Source organism: Coloeus monedula (genome assembly GCF_965178545.1).
Source record: "Coloeus monedula genome assembly, chromosome: 7".
Classification (NCBI taxonomy): Eukaryota; Metazoa; Chordata; class Aves; order Passeriformes; family Corvidae; genus Coloeus; species Coloeus monedula.
Window position 1 is genome coordinate 35,589,008 of NC_138787.1, and position 21,018 is coordinate 35,610,025.

At 36.1% G+C, this 21,018-nt stretch overlaps 1 protein-coding gene across 1 annotated transcript in view; it reads right to left on the reverse strand.

The window, feature by feature from the left end:
• The window catches only part of LRP1B (LDL receptor related protein 1B), a gene marked incomplete at both ends in the record, with an annotated part of 635,176 nt that overhangs the window by 64,502 nt on the left and 549,656 nt on the right, over positions 1 to 21,018 (reverse strand). The window contains 7 exons of the mRNA XM_082285346.1: positions 2,098 to 2,214; positions 7,787 to 7,906; positions 10,204 to 10,323; positions 10,496 to 10,612; positions 11,682 to 11,775; positions 14,592 to 14,740; positions 15,513 to 15,701. Coding sequence (XP_082141472.1) covers positions 2,098 to 2,214; positions 7,787 to 7,906; positions 10,204 to 10,323; positions 10,496 to 10,612; positions 11,682 to 11,775; positions 14,592 to 14,740; positions 15,513 to 15,701 — 906 coding nt within the window. The remainder of the gene's footprint in view (positions 1 to 2,097; positions 2,215 to 7,786; positions 7,907 to 10,203; positions 10,324 to 10,495; positions 10,613 to 11,681; positions 11,776 to 14,591; positions 14,741 to 15,512; positions 15,702 to 21,018) is intronic.

Consider the following 21,018-nt stretch of genomic DNA (forward strand, 5'->3'; position numbering starts at 1 on the left):
AGAAACTGCATAGAAAAGTGTAAATTCTTGAGCTTAATTTCTATAATTCCGTGAATTCATTCTGCATTCTTAAGAAACAACTCATTTTCTGATACAGTTCCCTGACAGCCCTTTGTATATTATATTCATGTATGCCATGAACAATTTATCTCGCTGTGCAATGTAACATATTTTGTCAAATGCTTTTGAAGTTCTAATTTCATATGTATTTGTTTCATTACACTTTATTCTATAAGTGGCTTGATGGTCTATAAAAATTTTATACAACTATTTCAAACAGCTGAACAGTATTATGTACTGTCCCAGTGCTCCCAAGACTTTGAATTTTAAAACTGTGCCAGCCTATTGTGCTTAATTTAAATAACAGAATATGTAGTTAGAATTTAAGTGTGCATTTCACAACCAAAAAAAATGTAAAAAAACCAAACTAACACCCTTTAGTTTGATTCACCTTCCGTGTCTGGGCACTCTCAACTCACTGATTCGATTAATGACAGATTTCTTTATCTGCAAGTCAAGAGAAGGACCAAGAAATGAATATATAACTTAGCTATTGATATGAACACAAAGCTGGAAACTTCATAACTTTTTTTTTAAAAAAACAAACAGATTATTATTCTCTCATTATTTGAACTTTTTTACATCCCTTTGTAGCATAATGATCTGAACTTTAGGGAAGAAAAATATTACTGCTGGGTCAGTCACACACATGGCTAATTCCAAATGTGATACTCAACACTTATCTTGCAAACAGCAATAATATTTTGTGGAAGTTTTGGATTTGTTGTTTTTTTTTCCAAAATTTCAACAGACTACCCAGTTCTGTAGATTAACACTGCTATAGCAAAACTATGACTCTCTATTTGTTTTCTACACGAGAATAAAAGAACATAAAATACTTTCTTGCTACTTGTAATACAGAAAACTGACACCAATAACCAATTCTAAATTAAAATCTCCCACAAAGCTAAGGAAGCTTTAGGGTGCCAACCCCCCTGGGTGTAACAACAAAAGGCTCTGAGTGATTACTGAGCCACACGACATTTTCCCTTTTATATGAAACACTTGCATATGAAAAACCACAGCACTATTGCTTGCTTGAATAAAACTCACAACATTTTCAATGCAGGTAGTAATTACCAGGCAGACAAATCCACTTGAACCTCCCAAGCAGAATGAGACACTCTGTACCTACAGACACCACATCTCAAACTGGAGAAAGGGGCAGCAGCATTTACTCAGCATTAGAATGCCTAATTTATTAAGCTTTCTAAATCATTACCTTGAAGATACCACATATACACTCATGGCATACATCAGGAATGTGTATTCAAAATTATTTGCAAGAACAAGATATTAACTTATTGGATTTCTGAAAAAAAAAAACCCACAGAAATTGTCAAGAGAAGGCACTTCAGAATTATTTAGGGAATGTCCCTCTTGAAATATTTTATAAAGACAATAATTATCAGATAAAACCATTACAAATTTTTCCTTTCTTCCTGAGAACCAGATGGAAATTAACTCCCTGAAAGTGGTATTACAGAGATTTATTAGGCCTTCAGATTCCTCATGGGTAGGAGAGAACTGGGTACATGAGCTGCTTTGAATAACCTCAGCTACTTCTCAATGCAATTAAGTACTACAGAAATTGACTGCTCAATATGAAACAAGGCAAATCATCTCAAGAATATAAAAAAATGTAACGAGCAGGTAGTGTTCGATCAAAATTCCTTGTTAACAAACACTTACCACGTTACCGCTGAACAGTGTTTATGGTTCTTTTTCAGATAAGAAATGTGATATGTAACCAACTGGCAAAAGGTAAACTAATTGCAATACTTGTTTTTAATTCACCAGATTATTGAGCAGTTGGAAGTTAGGCATTTTTTCACACTGATACAGCTCTTCGTAAGAGTGAATAGAAGTGGAGAAATACAGCAAGGGACATTCTCAGTTGTGGTCAACTGATTTTCAGCAGATCAGAGTGTGTGGAATGAAAACATGCCCATGAGTTTTATCAAAATTCAAAAGCTTCCTCTTGCACATTGCTAAACTGACTCTGTTATAACATGGACTAAGGTAAAAGCTACTTACTACAGTTTTCTTCATCAGAATTATCTCCACAATCATTTTGGCTGTCACATCTCCAATGATCTGGAATGCAGTTGTTGTTTTTGCACTGGAACTCATGAGGTCCACAAGTTTTTTTATCTGTAATTAAGGTGAATAATATTTACAGCATTGCAAACAAAGAGCCAAAATGGGAAAGACTTCCACTAAATACAAGATGATGTTGCTGGATACATTTAATAACGAGCAACCATAATATTTGAAATGTTACTTTCAGGAATAATTTATTTCTCATAACATTCTTTAAGCTTCTATTTATACATTCACACCTTAATCTTAAATTTGATGAAATTAAAATATGCAGTGTATAAACTGTCATATAAAGTTAAAAAATATAAAATTCAGAAGGTTGTTTGAAGAGAGGGTATTAGTGCACTAAATCTCAAAAACTTCTCTAACTTTTCCTTGAATTTATCTCTAAGATTGCTTTACCAAAGATCAGATCACAGTAAACTACTAGACTATTGATTTGAAAACTGTAAAAAAATATGTATTTCTCAAAAGTTACTTTTACATATAATAATTTAAGACAGAAAACTTTGTACTTTGATTTAAATTTTCACCTACTCAGGTATTCAATTGGAAGTTTACTCATATGAGGTAAAACATTATAAAGCCTATAATGCTAACCTGAGGGAAGCTTCCTTCATGTTGTATATTTTCAATGAGCTTTTCTAGTTACAGAGAAGCATTGGAAGCAAAGCCTCTTAGAGATACATGAACAACCTGAGCTCCTCCAGCAGGAAGGAGCTGCCTCTGTGTTTTCTGTGAGCAATTCTTGAATAATTCGTTCAGCTTCTAAGGGCTGAGATGAAATGAAGTAAATTAAAAAGTTATCAGTGACATTTTCGTTGGGGGGGGAGGGGGGGGGAAGTTTGCTTTGTAAAAGCCTCAATGACATATTTAAAATTACATGTCACTGTGATATTTCACTGGAAATTTTTTAAATTTCCGTTAGGCAAAGTCATAACATGTCAGAGCAGCTTCACTCTGCTCTCATGGCAACTCGAGGGCTGCTAATAATTGACAGAAACAGCAGCTTCAATCAACCTGATTGCTCTGCTGGTGAAGCACAAATTAGAGGTGTTAGGTTTGATGCCATGGGCCAAACTGCTGCATTTTCTCTGTAGTTTTAGGCGTGGCTCTGGAACCAGATTGATAAAACTACATTTGCATATCAAGACTGGTGCTGCAGTTGAGTTGCGTGCACTCAAAAATCTGGGCATTGCAAGTCTGCCTTTTGCGTTTGTTCCTTATTCTCTGCCAATGTCATGACTGTAAGAAGTTTTCTCCCAAAGATACTTTGTTTTCTATGATATTTTTCAATATTACAGTCCATGATATTTTGATCATGATATTTCAAACACTTGCACTGGCAAACAATTAAAAATACTTAACATTACGAAACACAAAAGTATTCCTCCCAAACTTATGACACTCTTGTATTTTCATTCTGTAGCTTTGTGAAAGATTAAGTTTTAACCCTGAAATATATCCTCTATTTATTAAAATACTTCTAGTGAAGTCTGCAATCTCTCACTAGAGTATTTGCTCACAAAATGAGTTGTAACACCAATGACAGATAACATCACAGCGACATTTAATTATTTTATTTCTCCTTCCACATCCAATAGGAATACCAAGATCTAGTCAGTAATACACAGAAGCCAGAGATGACAGCCATTCATTTCAGTTACCTGAACATGCAATATATATCTTCTCACTCTTCATAAAGAATTATTTAGATCTCAAGCATGCTAAATCCATTTTTTAGCATTGCCTTTCTACACATGTGAAGAAAGTCTAGATTTTTTTTAATTTATCCAATCTTAACCTCTGATTGCTACTTGAATGTTAATCTTTCTCTTCTTACTCTATTTCTACCAAATATAAAGAAACATAATTTATTTTTTTAATGCAAAATATTTTGCATGTTTGTAAGGCTCTCCCTTTCACAAATCTGAAAACTTTATTTTTTTCTGGGTTGAATGATCTCTTGTAGCAGCTTACAGCTAAAAATATCTTACAAACCAGGTTTGCTTGTCTTGTATTTCTTTCTTTACATGAATGAGAACTGAGGAAAACACTGGGATACCAGAGATAGGATATAACAAAGAGGAACATTTGGGGAAGTTATGTAACAATTATCTGATCTTTGAGAATGATGGATTCACTCACCTCAAAGGAAACAGTGCAAGACCTTATTTACTGGGAACTGTGGAACCATGAAAAGCACACAGGGGCCCCCGCATGTTTTGTCATCTGTGCCTTCAACACTAAATTGCTTTCTCATTTTTCTTTAAATGAGACCACCTTAAAGTGTGAAAGTTCAGATAGAAATGGTACAAAGGCAAAGAAGCAAATACTGATAACTCCATTTTCATATTACTCTCTTCAAGTTGTTATTAAGAGATTCACTGACCTACTGTAACAGGCAAAGCCCTTCCCTAGGAATCTGTGTGATTGCCTGAGGTAGCTGCTGGTAGGTTGGGGTTCACTTTTTTGTGCACACTAAACTAGGATTTTATTTTAGAAATACTTCTAAATGAGCATGAGGAAAACAGGATGAAGACTTCAATCAGAAAAACAAAACAAAGCAAGCCCCAAAACCCTTATGCACCCTAAAAGCACTTTAATTCAAAGACCAATCCCTGTGAATGAAAACACTATTTTGTCACTAATTGTATGCACTGCACTTTGGGGATTTTAAATCCATGTATTTTCATGTGTGTCCATTTGTGTCTGAGAGGGATAAAATCCAAAACTAAATTTGCTTTTGATACAGGATCAGCTGGCTGTCCTAGAGCTTGGCAGGCTGTCACCCATGCTGGATACAGGAAATTGTTGTTGGATACAGGAAACTGTTGATGGAAGTTTATATAATGCATCCTTCAAATGCCTCAAAGAAAATATTCTTTATCATCAGGAAAAAAACCTACTTTATGACTCTCACAGTTAAAAATAAAATTAATATTTTAAAAAGTGAAGAAGCAGAAAGCAGTCATGCCAATGCTGACACATTAAGGTAATAAAGACCTGAAATCCACAAAAACTTTAAAGCATATTATAAAATCACTTTCCAAGACCACACTCAGCTTTCTGCAGATTCTAACTCAAGCTGGTCCATTTTGCTGTAAAGTATCAAAGTTGTGAGCAAGGACTAGCATAATCTAACAGCTTTCTTTAATTGCCTGGACAGTTAGCACTAATTAACTCCACCTACTGTTCTCTGAGAGACACCAGACACTCCTTCATAAACACACATTTCCTGATTCGACCTCAACTGTCTGAGTTGGAAAGTTACCACAGAAGACTAAATACATTTACACTGCTTCTAGCAAATTTACTCAGTGTAATATGTCCAATAACACACAGCAGCAGATGTTGACTAAGCAAAATACATATGGCAATGCAGCACTCAAGCAAAAAGAGATTACTTTACACAAGTTTTGCATTGCAGGCATTTTAGAAATAAACTCTAAACAATAACAAATTAGTGTTACATCAACGTATGTAGATCCTTTTTATACTCAGCTTGCAGCTTTAGAATTTAATTCTATCAAATTTTGTCCATAAAAATAACAATCTTTAACTTGAAAAAAAAATGCAGAAGACCAAACTGTGCTGAAATTACTGCCATAGTAAGGTCATTTAAACATATTTCAAATACTAAAAATATGGAAAACTTCAAAATGTGATTAAACACACCCTGTTCTTGTGAATGCTTAGTTGTTCCATGTGTACACAACCGTATTTGGCACAGAAATTGTGACTATGGATAAGTTATTCTGTCTCCTCCAACATGAAAACCAAGAGCAGTGTATGAAGCCAGGAGATTTAAAATAAAAATGTGGGTGTTTTGTCAGGGAAGGGTATGATTAAGCTGTGGAACACCTCGCTGCAGCATGTTGTGAAAAGCCTACAAAGGTAAAAAGAGTGAAATCTATCATGAATTATTGTATACAGAGACATATTTGACCCACAGTATCTCTGATTCTCAAGTTGTTAGAGGATGGAAGGGTATCCCAGGGAAGTTCAGTACAAGCCTGCTCTGCTCACATATTCCTCCCCAGATACTCATTTTCAGTCACTGCCAGAGACAGGATAAAAGTCAAGATGAGTCTCAGATGTGAACCAACACCTCCAGTTGTATATGTTGTGATTTAAAAAACATGTTGAGCTTGGGATTGCACACATTGCTCCTCGATGCTTTTTAACTGTTTGGGTAATTTTATTCTTTCTATTGCAAAATGATGGTTCAGAGTGAAGCACTTATAAACACATTTTTTCCTATTTAATGCCAGTTTTAGTTCTTTTTCTCTTTTAGAAAAAAAAAAAAAGTGACTTGAGGATATTACTAGATGAACTATTTTAAGACCATTTGTGCCACATCAGTTGGGTGTGCACAGGTTAGCCAAAATGTGAATCCATAGTTTGGAAGCTTGGAATGCTGTCCCAGTTGGAAAGCAACAGCATGTTGGAGATCCAGATGATGTGGAATGGTGTAGGAGAAAGCAGCTGTGAAGTAAATCAGGAAGTGAACAGTGCAGGGGTACTACAACAGCAGCCCAGAAGGGGATATGAAGCTTTATCTCCTTTGTATTCACTGTTTCTTCAGGACAAATGATTCCTTGGACTGGAAACTTCTCCCCAGTTGATAGGAACAATTATTTTCTCCATCTCGGCAAATCAAACGATGGTCTTGGATTTTCAGTGTTGAGAAAGACTTCATTCTCCTAGGCATATTTGCCACCTTCAGCATTTTTATATGTGCTCATGTGTCCATTACTTGAAATACATCCATGGAAAAGCAGCCCAGTGCTTTGTCCTTGACTGCAGCCTATAGTTTTACCTCTGTTGTCGCAGAGATAAACCTGCCCAGACACAGGTGTTTCATCAAACCATTTACTGATGCATGGATGAATAATGGTGAGAGCTTTAAATGTCCCACACTTGTCTTGTTCTCTTCCACCTCAGAACATTTTTCTGTGTTTTCCTTTACAGACCAGTCTTGAAAGTTTCACAAATGTTTCTGCACATGGTTAGCATGTGTCTTGCATTGACACCATCTTCAAGGGTTTTCCAGGAGTACTGATCCACTTACTCTGCCTCTGATTGTCTGTAATCCATTTCCCAGGTAGAATATTTAATTACAGCAATAAGACCTGACTCATAACTCCCTGGAGCTCACAGAGAGACACAAAAGTTGGTCATGTCAAGTTGAAATCTGCTCTGAACCCTTCTACACAACCAGTCTTAACTACCAGGATTTGCAAATTATTATATTTTCACTATTTATGAACTTAGTAGCAATAAAGTGCAGACTGAATTGACAGAAAGTGGGTAACACTGCAAGAAAAATAAAGAATGCCACTGTATCCTGTGACAGTCAGTACATTCTGTGCCACTTCTATGATTCTAAATGCCACATGAGAGACTCATTTGCAGTTCCTGCCAATAAAGCAGTGGTACAATATGAATTTTATTAACTACGCATACAAAGATTGCCATTCAGTAAGAATTGGATGAGCCAGAGGCTCCAGATAGGTATTATCAAACATTGAAAGAGGATATAAAAAGTGGGATGATTATTTTCTTTTGCTAAATAAATGTCAAGCCACAGCAACAGGTTCAGAACCACTGGCATACTCACCACAATTTGCTTCATCTGACCCATCTGCACAATCTGGGTCTTCATCACACACCCACAGCTTGGAAATGCAGTGTTTGGTTGTTTTACACTGGAAGTGGTCTGGAGAACAACTGTTTTCAGCTTTAAATAAAAGAATTCCAGATCAAAATTAGGAATTTCTAGTAATATTTAAAATACGTGTTTTAAAGAAAAAATATGAAGGGTTCAAGAGTCAGAAATTGGATTTCTCTAGCATCGTTTATGTAATATCTGTAAGAAAACAGCAGTCAGGTTTATACTGTTTATAGTTTTGTCATTTTCTTATATATTATTTTATACACAACATTAAGGTAAAACAAATATAAAAAAGTATCTATTGTGATTTTTTTTTTAAACAGCAAATAGACTTACCATTGATAGAATCAAATCGCTTTAGCAAAAACCAGACAAGTTTTTTTCCTTAACTTTCTAAAATGCCAGTTATAAATTCTGAGAGTCAGTTTGTAAGACTAAGGCAGCTCTGGATGCTTTGATCAAAAATGGAATCAAAACTATGCACTACTTTTGTGAAATTCTGTGCTCTGTTAAATTGGGTAAATGCTGAGAAAAGTTTGACAAATATGTCATTTTATCAGTTTAAAGCAACAATTTTTGAATGAATCCTACAACAAGAAAAAGATGCAAAGCTGCAGCTGAGCTTTCAGCCTATTCTTTAAGGATGCTCTAAGTTAAAGCTTAACTGCATTAACCTTAGAACAGCCATTTAAAAACAAAACAGATCCTCAGTGCACCCATGTGATTCTAGATGTTCTTTAGAGATAAGTGTATGTATTCCAAATAATTTTAAACTGAATTGACCATAGGGGGAAAACAGGAAACCTTCAATAAGCTTTTCCCACATTAATGTCTGTAGTGCTTCTAAAATTCTGTAGTGCTTCTAAAAAACTTTCCTGTCCCTGTTGAAAAGCAATTTGCTCCCTGATATTATCATTCTTGTTTCTCGGGTTTGGCAAGAGGAAAAAAATTAGGTTTGCTAAAAGTTGGTGTATTATTTCTTTCAGTGTCACATTTCCACAGAGCTGGGTATGTTCCTAACTGTAACAAATAATTCTGATCCTCAGCTAGGACAGGTTACCAGGGGATTTCACAGTGCTTTACAAGAAAGACCAGCACAATAACCTTCACTGTACATATGGAAAGCCTTCAGTATGAAATGTGACTTTGAAAAAGTCACCTGGTAAGTAAAACAAAACAGTGGCAGGGCTAAAAAAAGAAGTATTTTATGGATCCTAGACTGGTGAAATTAGAGTGAGTGAGAATCTCACCTGTTACCTGTCTTGTGCCAGGAGCCCAAGTCAATATGAACTCACAGTCCCTGAGCTGCAGATTCTGCTGCTCTGATTTAATTTCTGCCAGCTACACCTCAAGGCTTTTGGGAGCCTTCCATATACCATGTGCAGTTCTTTCCAAGGAAAAAAGTAATCTCCTTTATGTTTCACAGGAGTTTATCCAATCCCTCTTAATCAGTTTTTAAAGAAACCCAACATGCAAACCAACACAAAATGTTTTCTGCAAGACTTGTATTTATATCTCTCCTGAGCAGTTTGGAAGACAGCCATCAAACATGACCATCAACAAAGCCTTTATATCCTTAGCAACCCTTCTCCCCTTGGAGAAGGATTTGTTCTTTGCAGAAATGCAGCACATGCAAACCTTGAGAAAGCTGATTCAGAGCAAGCAGCTGAGATCAGCAGCAGATCTGAGCAGTGAAATGAGTGAAAGACAGTGACACTTCAAGGCAGCCCCATCATCAGCCCCATGATCAAAGACACGAACTTATTCAATAAATTTTCGCTGTAAATCTGAAAATATTTCCTCCACTTATATTAAAGAAATACAGAGTTAAAATGAATTTATGAAAAGTAAGCTGCATTAAAAGCTGAGCAAATGGAAATCCAGTTACATAGGTAAATTAATGGAAGTCCCCAGAGAAAAGGGAAGAGAAGTGGTTAAAAAATCAATGAAAGAAAAAGGATGTAGAAGGAGCTTTGGATCTACAGCTTTTCCAACAAAATATTCTGAAAAACATCTTTTCCCGTTGAAATGCATTGCTGCAAGGCATGGCAGATGAAAGCCTCAAGAAGATGAGTCATTTGTGAAGTGGTTAAGAGTCAAATACGTGTTTCAACCTCAGTCAAAAACCCAATTAAATGCCTGAAATTGTTTATACCCCTCTCTTCTTTGCAATGACTTTAAATTTGAAGTTAATAAATGACATTTTAGTTTGCTCCCTTGTATATGAAGCATTACATGCCAATCCCATGAATTAACTGTTTGCATGTTCTCAAATTATTTTAATTAGAAGACATTTACAGTATTTTACTCCAGTTCCTTGTTTTAAACCAGCTACAGATGAAAATTCTCTAAGCAGAACTTACGACAGTCTCTTTCATCCTCTTCATCACCACAGTCATTCTGGCCGTTGCATCTCAGGTTTATTGGGATACACTTCTGGTTCTTCGTGCACTTGAACTGCCCAGACAGACACACATGTGTGTCTGTAAATTAAAAGAAAGTAAAAGAAGTCAAAATGATTAAAAGTTAAAAATGAAAAGATTCAAAACTTCAAAGGTAAATGAAGAAAAATACAGTTTGTTCATAGAGTTTGAAACGTGGCATTTAAAGCAGTTTAGGCTGTTTCTGAAGCCTACAATGTATAGAATCACCTACCACAGTTCAGTTCATCAGAATTGTCCCCACAGTCGTTCTCTCCATCACAGATAAAGGCTGGAAGAGCACAAAGCCCAGTTCCACACTGGAAACGTCCTGGCTGACATCTGAATTCAGCTGGGAAAAGACAAAACTGCTTATGAATACTACCTGAGGAATGGTTAAATTCTCACTAGTGCTGTCCTTACCCTGTGGACTACTCAAAAATACCTACAAACTTTTGTATTTCCTTTATAATCTCAATCTGAGTATATATTAGTAACTAAAAGATACACATATGATTGGAAGACTAATTTCAAAGTCTGATACCTTAATTTGTGCAACTATAGCTACAGAGCTAATGGCACAGAATGAAACTCCCTGCAGGTTGAAGCTTGGTAAAGGCTCAACAGAGAACTGTAATTTAGGATCTAAACACTTGAGTTCAAGTCTGCTTTTAAGAAACTCCCTATACCACTGCAATTCTATTTCCCAAGAAAGGCCTAACATTGTTCCTTCTCCAGCCTCTGTCATTAGAAATAATGAGCAATTATGTACCTTTAAAGTAATATGTTATATAAACATAGAGTAGCTTAAAATGGAATTTTATGTAGAATGGTTACAAATATTAAAAAATGCTTCAAAAGCCTCTGGAGCAAAAAAGGAGAACTAATTATAAAATTGTAAAAATAAGGGTGAGGGATTTCAATACCAAAAATCAAACTAACTGTTAATTAACTGGAGATTCTAGAACACAGAGCATTTTTTTTAATATAAGGTTAAGGGAAGAAGACGAGAATCACGGGGAGAACATTGCTGTTGCTCAGAGAACTGCAGTAAATAATTAATGTGTATCTAAACTTCTATAATTGCAACAAAACACAAGCAAATGAGATTAGAATCCCACATTTTTATTACTTAGAAAAATAAACCAAATAAACCTGGCAGAATTTTGTATTTATGCAAAGAATTCCACAACCTCAGAACACAGCTTCAAAATTAAAATCTTTAGCGAAAAGGCTTAAAAGATGAAAAACACGACTGATTTTTCCAAACACCTTAAACGACTCAGAGACCAAGGAACATAAAACAGTGCTGCAAACAAAAGTGACCCCAAAATCCTCTTCCTAAACATTATAAATTCTATAAATTTGTATAAACATGGACCCTGCTGGCACACTGGGCCCCAAAGGCAGCGAGCACTTACGGCACTCGGCGGGCTCGTCGGAGCCGTCGCCACAGTCATCCACAGTGTCACACTTCCACCAGAACGGGATGCACTTGTCGGTTTTGCAGCGGAACTGTGAGAGGAAGGCCAGCAGGAACAGAAGTTTCACGTGAGCATTTATTTATTTGTTTGTTTATAAGCAGTAATAGCGCCCTTTATGAAAATTTACACTCACGGCTTGAGGCATTCTTACATTAATTTTTAAAAAATACCCCAACGCATTTTGTTTTAAATACGGTTTTTTATTTAGAGATGTTTGGCACTGAGATTGTCAAACGGATAAAAATCACTGCAGTTTCAATGGCTGTGCTATGCTGGCTTACAGTGCCCCAACACAAACTGCTCATTGCATTTTGCTGCATTCTGTGATTTCATTCTCCAAGATCTTATTCGAAACAAACACTTCAATTCCTGGTTTCTGTTGAAGCAGATGACATCATTTTTCCAGATATAGCCAAACACCCATAGTTACAGAAAGGAGCCTTAATGTGTGGTGTTGTGTATGGTATTGCTTATATTGTTTGAATTAAATGAACAAATCTAATGTAAAGCCTTCCAGACTTTTAAAAGGATAAAACATCTGTAGAAAAAACAGAAAAATCCTTTGTAAGACCCTGGCTGGGCCTTTACTGTCTTAAGCAGACCTTTCTTCTGACTGAAAGAGGAATGCAAACAAAACAAACAGTACAAATTGATGTAATTTTCTAGGGCTAAACCTAAAACCTGAGTACATTATGTGGCTCAGGTCAGAGAGAAAAATCCAGGAGGATTATCAGCCAGCTTTTAAGAAATGTTGGTTTTCCTACCTGGTGTCTCTATGAACACAGAAAGGAAGGAAACCAAAATGTTTAGAAGGACAAGACATTTCATTTTCTGTCACTGGGCAGCTTTTTTTCACATTTTAAAAATCACTGATTATTCAATAAAACTGTATTTAAAAGGTGTATTAAATTTGGTGCCTTATCTCAGTTTATCTTTTCTGCCAAGAAAAATAAGGGTCTCGAGAGCATTTATGTTACAGAACCTATAGTTGGAGCTACATCATTTCTGTACCACCCTGAGGGACTTGCTATGTAACAGGCTGGCTTGAAGGGCAGCTGTTCTAAACTATTAAACTGCCCCACACGCATCTGGAGCTCAGAGGAGCTCAGCAGGATGCTGCCAAGCGCAGGAGACAAACAGAAACTCAGACATTTGTCTTTTGTTCTTTGTCTTTTCTTTTCGGCTCTGCTCACCACAAGGGACTTCAGGTCTGTTAAAACGGCATTATAAAGCTATTTCCAGGAAACAGGAGCTAACTCTTAGATGTTGTTATGAAAATACTAGCACTCCCTTCTAAACTGAGGAGACAAAACCCTGCAAAATCAGGGATCAGTCATATGGGTCTTAAATGGATGGAGTTTTGGTGTTCTAGAGTCTGATGGGATTTGTACTGAACAATTTCCCATGCCAGATTAGCCATCACAGGATGGTCTGGAGATACAAGATCAGTTTACAGACCATCCAACTCCTTTTTATCAATAGTAGCCAACAGTGGCTGTGCTGTCAAGAGCAGTTACATCATACCAGCTCTGATTTGACAGCATCATCTGAAAATCTTAAGGAGAAACAGCATTTTGCCACTGATCTCTGCATCTGATGCCATCAGACATATGAATTATCAAACAGCAAACAGATTTCAAAAGTGGAAAAAAAAGATGACTAACCAATGTCAACCTCTAACTGTCTGTCTGAAACAGCTTCTTTTATACAACTCTGCTCTCCACTCTGTGGAATCCACAAGTGATAAAATATTGCTCCTCAAGCATCCAAGATGCGATGCTATTTCTTGAATTCATACTACCACTGAATTAATTAGACTGGAATGGAGCCATTCAGTCAACTGTTAGCACATAAATTCACTGTGGAAAAAGCTTCTAGTATCATTTAAAGAAAAATTAAAAAAAAAAAAAAAGTGCCTTTTTTTTAAGCTGGATTTGAGGAGAAAATATGGGGAAAAATTGGTAAGAAATTCCTCATTTTAAAGTGATTTACACCTTGAGGAAACAGAGGAAGGTAGTGGGTATTTAATCTTAAATAAGATTATTATTTGAGTGAAACTGTACATCTTTTATTAAGATGGCCACTGCTCCCTAAAAATTAGGAGTAAAACCATTTTCCTTAATGCTGGAAATCATTATCATGCATCAGGATATAGAACATTGTAAGAGATCATTAGCACACCTCTAATAAAAGGCAACTACTAGAAAATCATACTAGAAATATTTTAAATGCCATATGTACCATAACAATCAACCAATTAATTGTCTGGTTAGAATATTCCAAAGACTTTTATCAAAGTGGTTCTCTTATAAGAAATCAGTATGTTCTACGTATCTACCTTATATTTTAAGAAAAAAAAGCAAAAAATGTCTATTTTAAGTCATAGGGACTACAATTTTGTGTTTCAATTGATGCAATTGTTTCCATTTCAGCCATTGGATTTTTTTCAATGCAAGTCTATCGTTTTCCAATCTTTCTAACTGGACTGAGCTTGTTTTCTTTTTGAAATGCAAAGTTCATTCATGCATCTCAAATCACTCTTATATACCCCCTTTGTATTTTGATATTCCAGACACATATTTTTTCAAGGCAATTTTTAGGGGTTTAGCAGTTGTATTTGTTGTAGCAACAGGCAGGAACATTGACATTTGAAAGCGAACAAGTCCTGGATTCTCTGGAGAAAAAGCCATTTGCAAGTCTGTTTCCCACTAACAGCCTTGGAGGCGCTTTAAGAGCATCCCTGAGTGTTCAGCTCCTTTTAAAGCTCCCCCATTCCCTGGGTGCCAGCATTCCCTGTTTAAAAGCAGGAGGAGGAGCAGTGAAACAACCCCCACGACGCTCCCGTACCTGGCTGGCAGTGCAGTTGGACAGGCACGTCTTGTTGTCCGCAGCCAGGTAGAAGTTGGTGGGACAGGCACACGAGTGCAGCTTGTCAGGGGCCAGCAGGCACAGGTGACTGCAGCCACCGTTGTTCAGGGTGCACACGTGCTTGGACACTGTGGGCAGAACAAGGGAGGTAGATCAGAGCCTCTTCTCTCAGCACACTTCGGGGTAGCTGCTTTATAGAGGAAGAAAATTGTGTTCCACGTGCTGTCTCTACAATGGAATGTCTGAAATTGAAAACCCATGGAGGCAACCTCTTCCTTTTGCCTTTAAGCTATTCTCTGTTGTAGGCAAAAATGGGTTATTACCATGGCTGTAAGTTCAATGCTGAAAGAATGAGAGGAAGAAAAAAAGCTCTATTTTTTTTTCAATAACAAGAGAAAAAATTAGCTTATCTAGTTGAATTGCCAAATTGCATTCAGTTGCAATTCAAATACAGGATATCAACAGATAAGACACAATCACATCACTCACATTCTCTGACATTCCCTCAGTCCAGCAGTATTCTTCTGCAATATTAACACGTTTCAAAGACCCAGGTTAAAAGTTTTCATAACACATTGTTCTCCTCTTAAAAAATGGTAACTTGTACTGTAATGCAACTGAACAGTTGTGTACTTTCAGTCAGTATCTGGGTTAATTTTTAAACATACAAATTATCTCTCTACCAAGCAAGTTCTGTTAGATGTATTTAATACCGGATATGCTTAAAATATTAACTGCAGATTTATGTTTAAAAATGCTAATTTGAAAACTTCCACAATTTGAAACAGAACAGAAGCAGAAATAATCATTGCAGATAAACGAGCATGCAGTACCTCAGCACGTGGCTACTACATTAAACACATCAGTGTGCTGCTTGGAAAGCAGAGACAGGGTAATTACCATCAGGCTGCCTGTAAGAGTGATACACCTGGATGTCTGTGATGGTGTGCCACGAGTTAATCAGGGAGAGCCTGCCTGAGCCAGAGGTTTTGTGGGCACGGCTGAGGGATTTGGTTTTCCCGTCGGTCCAGTAGATGTAGTCTTCAAACAGCGTCAGTGCAATCACCCCTGGGATGTCTTGATTAGGGACTGGAAGGAGAGATGCTCAGATTAATGTTCACTCTCAGAAAACTGCCAGTTAAAATATTCCCCACTGCACAGGCTGACAGAACAACTGCTATGGAATGTCCTGAGAATAATTATCGTGACAACACACCAGGACCAGAGGGTTCTTTATCACCAGTTACAATGAAGGTGGATGGAGCACGAGCCCTGCTGGTTTAGAATTTGTTGACACAATCAGTGTTGAGAAAAAGAAAGGATTTCAGTTAAAAAAACAAACCTCCAGATTTTAAAGTAAAGACATGTCAAACTTTAAAGTAATATGCAACAAACATAACTTTCCTTACTCTTTGCATAAGCAACATAAATTTGCTCTTTTACTAGAATAAATGTTATTAGAAAACATACAAAACATAAACATGTACACCTCCTGATGCTCTGTGTTTAAGACCCTTTCATACAATTAATAGTATTTTATTTCATCAAAATATACTGACAAGAGAGACAGGAAAAATAAAATTTAAAAATTGGCATTAAAATAAACATTGCAGTAAGAGGGTTTATTGATTATTCCTAACGTCACCAACCACACAATATGAAAAAAAAGTGATGATTGCTACAGTATCACAAAATTATGAGCCAACATCATTTGAAAAAGGAGAGAAGGACATAAGGGAGAAAAAGCTTTGGAGCATTCTTCATCCTGCTGTACACTCCTTAATCTTGAAGTATTTGTTCTTGGTAAACAGTAACTGAATGCCACTTTTCTTTTTATTTTCCTCCTTTTAACATAAACAGCAGTAATCATAAATGTCACAGGAGAATATATGGCCACAGTAACTAATTTGTAAATGATAATCTTTTGTTGCTCAATCACCTAATTACTGATAGGGGTGAAAAGGCAGAGCAGAGCAGATGCCTGTCACATTTAGCCAGCATATCCTTAACACCTTTACCTCGTTTTGTGCATCTTTTGACCTGGAAAGTGCTGACAGAGTTGGCAAATCTCAAATTCCTGTTGGAACATTTCATAGCTCACCGAGATCTGATGATGATACTGAGTGTATGGAACAACAACTTAGAAAATTCAATTTTCTATCCAATAGTCCTCCCAGTACTGAGCTCCAGTGCAGGGCATGTTGCCTTCTGGTCAAGGAGACCTTGCTGCTAAGAAATTATTTTCCCTTCTTATATGTCCCCATGAACCACATCTATCACACTGAAATAACAATATGGTATTTTTGAAAGAGCTTCACGGCATTTCCAAGAAATCAGTCAAAGTCCAAAGAAATCTCAATTTTGGCACTCATTACAGAGGCAACTTTGTCACAGTTCCACACACAGTACAGTACAGGAAAAGCTCTTATAATTTCTGTGATTTGTAGAATCCCACTGTGTAACGTTTCCAGTGAGAAATACAAACCAGGCTGACAGGAGAAGCAGGATGGGACATCAGAAACTGCTGCCCTGAATGAGGCCCTGAAGCTTTCCATAAAACTCATTATTTTATTTTTCCTTCAGTTCTGAAACAATATTTGTTCCTATAAATTATGACCCTTGCTTCTACTCTTGCCATCGAATTAAGATGTCAAAGGTCCCACTCCAATCTCTCTAAAGACAAAAAATGTCCTATTTTATTTGTCTGTTTTTTCTTTTTCGGATCAAAGTTAAGATTAAAATCAGAATAAAAGGGCATATGAAAGCTTTAATGCACATGAAGAGGATTTACATAGAAAAAACTTATTTTGATTTCATCTTTATTATTCCCCACCAATGAAAAATAATAGTTATCCTTATTTTGGCTATCCAGGAAGCAAACCCCATATCCTAAGCATAGATCTATGAATAAATACTTACTTTTTGGTTTTGTGCATGTTTGTGGGTTTCCATACAAATTATCCTGGCTTCAATGGATTAGACATACATAAGAATCCAGATGAAACTTTATATCCATGAACTAAAGAAGATTCAGGAGATTAACGTATACTGCCTGAATTGTCTCATCACACTGCATTAATAGGGAGGCCAAGTTAAGAGTGTGGCATAAAATATTAAATATTACAGTTGGAACACTGCACATAAGAAAACTGGCCATTGACTTAAGTACAATTTTCTTTTACTTAAAAAAAAAAAAATCTGTAAGCACCAGGTTTAAAAGCTCAACTCTTTCAACCTTCTTAAAAAGAAACCCACCTTATCAGGAACAATGTGACAAATATTACATTCTCTTCATTTTATGTTCTTTAAAAGAAGAATGACAAAATATATTTGTTTCTAAAACTGGGTTTTTCATTATTACCATTTATAGGTATAAAATTGAAACTGTCAATGGCTTAAACACTCTCAGATTCAGCTTGCAGTTTGTCCTGTCACTATTTTTTATTTCTGAGTAATTTTCTAATTTTAATGGGCTTCTGCATTAACTTTTCATTAGGTCATAATCAACACAAACTTGCACTGTTTAAAGCTGTAAAAGCTACATGTTTTCTGTTGTGAAATGTAGAGAAAGTTATTAAAAAATTTAATTAACAAAGCAATGGATAGTACAAATATATGCAAATAAAAATCCACTTGAAGTAAAACACAGAAAATAAGTACAGAATCACTGGAAAAATATTTCTTGTAAAAATTCTATGCTGACCATAAAAATATAAAACTCTTATGAAAGAAGAATTAATAATAATTAAGTAACAAAAAAACTTATAAAATTTCCTCTAAGCTGACCATAAAACTCAATGTATTTTCTTGTAGAAGATAAACCTGTAAAGCCTGAGAGAAGTTTCTGAAAACAGGCATTAAATGGCAACCAATTCTGTTTAAGGAGTAGTTCTACCATAGCTGAATACAATTTTTCTTTGGCTTTTAGTATGTTATAAGCAAGGAAACATCAGAACTGTTGACATGCAATAGGTTATAGAGTCTACAATTGCCATCAACTGTGAATGACCAAACAAAACTGAACAGAAAACTGAGGTAATTTTTACATCTGATTTTTTGATGGAACAGTAAAATAGTCTCTCATGTTCTTTTATTCTTTGCCTTTAAGGACATCAGTGTTTCACGCTTTCCAAAATTTCAGGCAGTGAATATTGATTTTTATAAATGTATGGAGTAGAAGAAACACTCCCTTCCCCCAGTCTTTCCTTTAACTCCAAAAAAGCCTCAGCTGATTGACCTCGTCATAAATGACATACAGTCATTAAATGTTGCACCACTAATTACTAACCCTACAGCAAACTCTGTGGTGTGAATCAAAGTTTGAAAGAGGAAAGGAAGATCCCCTTCCTTTGGCAGCATTGCAAAAACAGACTACTAAATTTAAGGTAAACGCAGGTTAGTCATAAGTAAAAACCTCTGTTTCCTCTGTATCACCTATTTGAAAACATTTAATCAACCTGACAACCCATTAGTAAGAAAGCAATATATTCTGTTAAAGATAAAAAATTCATTTTTGTGATTCCTTTCCCCACCACAGCCTCCTCCTACCAGAGACGGGCAAAAGTTCCTTGCAATTCCTCCTTTTCTAACACACCTGCTGCCACCTCTAATTCTCTAGTGGTGCTTCATTTTATCCATGAATTATGGATTTTCTGACACTGAATGCTAATCCCAAACAGTGCTTGACCAAACAAGTAGATGAGAAAAGGGGTAAGAAAGAGGAGGCAGAAAGGAGGAGGAATGCACAGGCCTTTGAGAAAGCTGCAGAAAATAGGAGGGAAAAACACAGGCAGGTAATAAAAGGGAAAAACGAGGAGGTTTGCAACAGATCACAACTGGTGGGAAATAAAAATTGTTAGATACTTGAAGACAAATAAAAATGACAATATATAACATAATAAAGGGAGATGAAGTGCTGCATGAACTTAAGAGAAGAGCCACAGGAGAGAACATGATTATGTAGACACATGAGAAACGTGACAGACTTAAAATATGTCTGTCTCTCTCTCTCTCCTGCATTTTGAATGAATTTTGATCCAAGACTATAAATTCATAGGCTGTAAGTCATATTTGTGATACAAATGTTTACTTTTCTCTTTTGTGAACTCTGCTTCCCTTATATTTTCTGAGCACATTTACTTAAGCATAAAAAAAAATGTTTGTCTGATTTCAGGAATGAAAATCATTCTATCTATGATTTCTTAGCTACAAAAACATGCTTATGGAGAAGCCATACAGAAGTGAAGCCTAGCCTCCCTTGGCTCTTACTGAAACACAAGTATTTCCAAAAGTAAAAGCAAATACTATAACACAAATAATAAAAACAGAAAGGTCTCATTGTCAGCTGATAAAATCAACGTAACAAGAAAAACTGTCCTTAAAAAGGACAAATGCTGACTCCTTCCAAGAGGAAAGGAACCAAAACCAAACCAAATTATCAGTGCCCTATCACGTCCAGAAGATGGCTGATCACTTCCAAGACAGAAAGAGACGTATCCCTTCCCTTTCCAAAAATAAAGGGCTGCAACCTTGCCCTTGTGTAAAAATCTACAAGAACAGAAGGGGTGAAAGATTCCTGTCAGGCTCTTCCCAAAAATGCATTCACCAGCTAGAGTGCCAGCGCTGGGAAACAACTGGTAAAGGTAATTAATTGCTGTTAAGCAACCATTTAAATGACTTTCTAGCCCTCGTGGCATTAGAGCAGTTCCTGTTTAAGAATTTTGGCACCCAAGCACAGAAAATTTACATGGGTGAGCAAACTTGAAAAGCCAGGCTACACTGTTTTGAATTCCACGCTCTGAAACTTGATCTTCTGAACTGCAATAAAACAGAAATAAAAAGCTTACTGACATCTTGATCTAAATGGAAGCAATGGTAATCTCCTAGGAAGGATTAAGAACCCTCCAAAGACAAATTGCATCCAGGAAGAACAACACTTAATAAGAAAATAGCAATTAAACCTACAAAACCAAATAAACTTGGAAATTGCTGATCTTCTCTTCTGCAGCAATTACTGGCCCCCACTGTCCTCTTTCTTTGTGAACTCCCTCGTAGCTGTTTCTGTCTCATTTTACATTCCACTTGGAACCTCTCTGAGACACAGTCAATACTTTTTTATTTCCTATACTACTTCCTCCTGATGCTTGCTCCCTTTAATAAAGAATTTGAAGTGCTTAGTCCATAAAATTAATAATGAATAATGACAATAAGATTATCTCTATTAAGCGTGGGACAAAGTATGCAGTTTTGACAGATATAATTAAATTTAGGTATATTACATTAAATATTATATTTTAAAGATGAGATATTTTATAATCATTATTACATTTATGAAATTGACACTTTGTTTAAAAACCTAAACCTGTCAAACTCAATGAACAGAAAAAAAAAATTCATGGACTATACA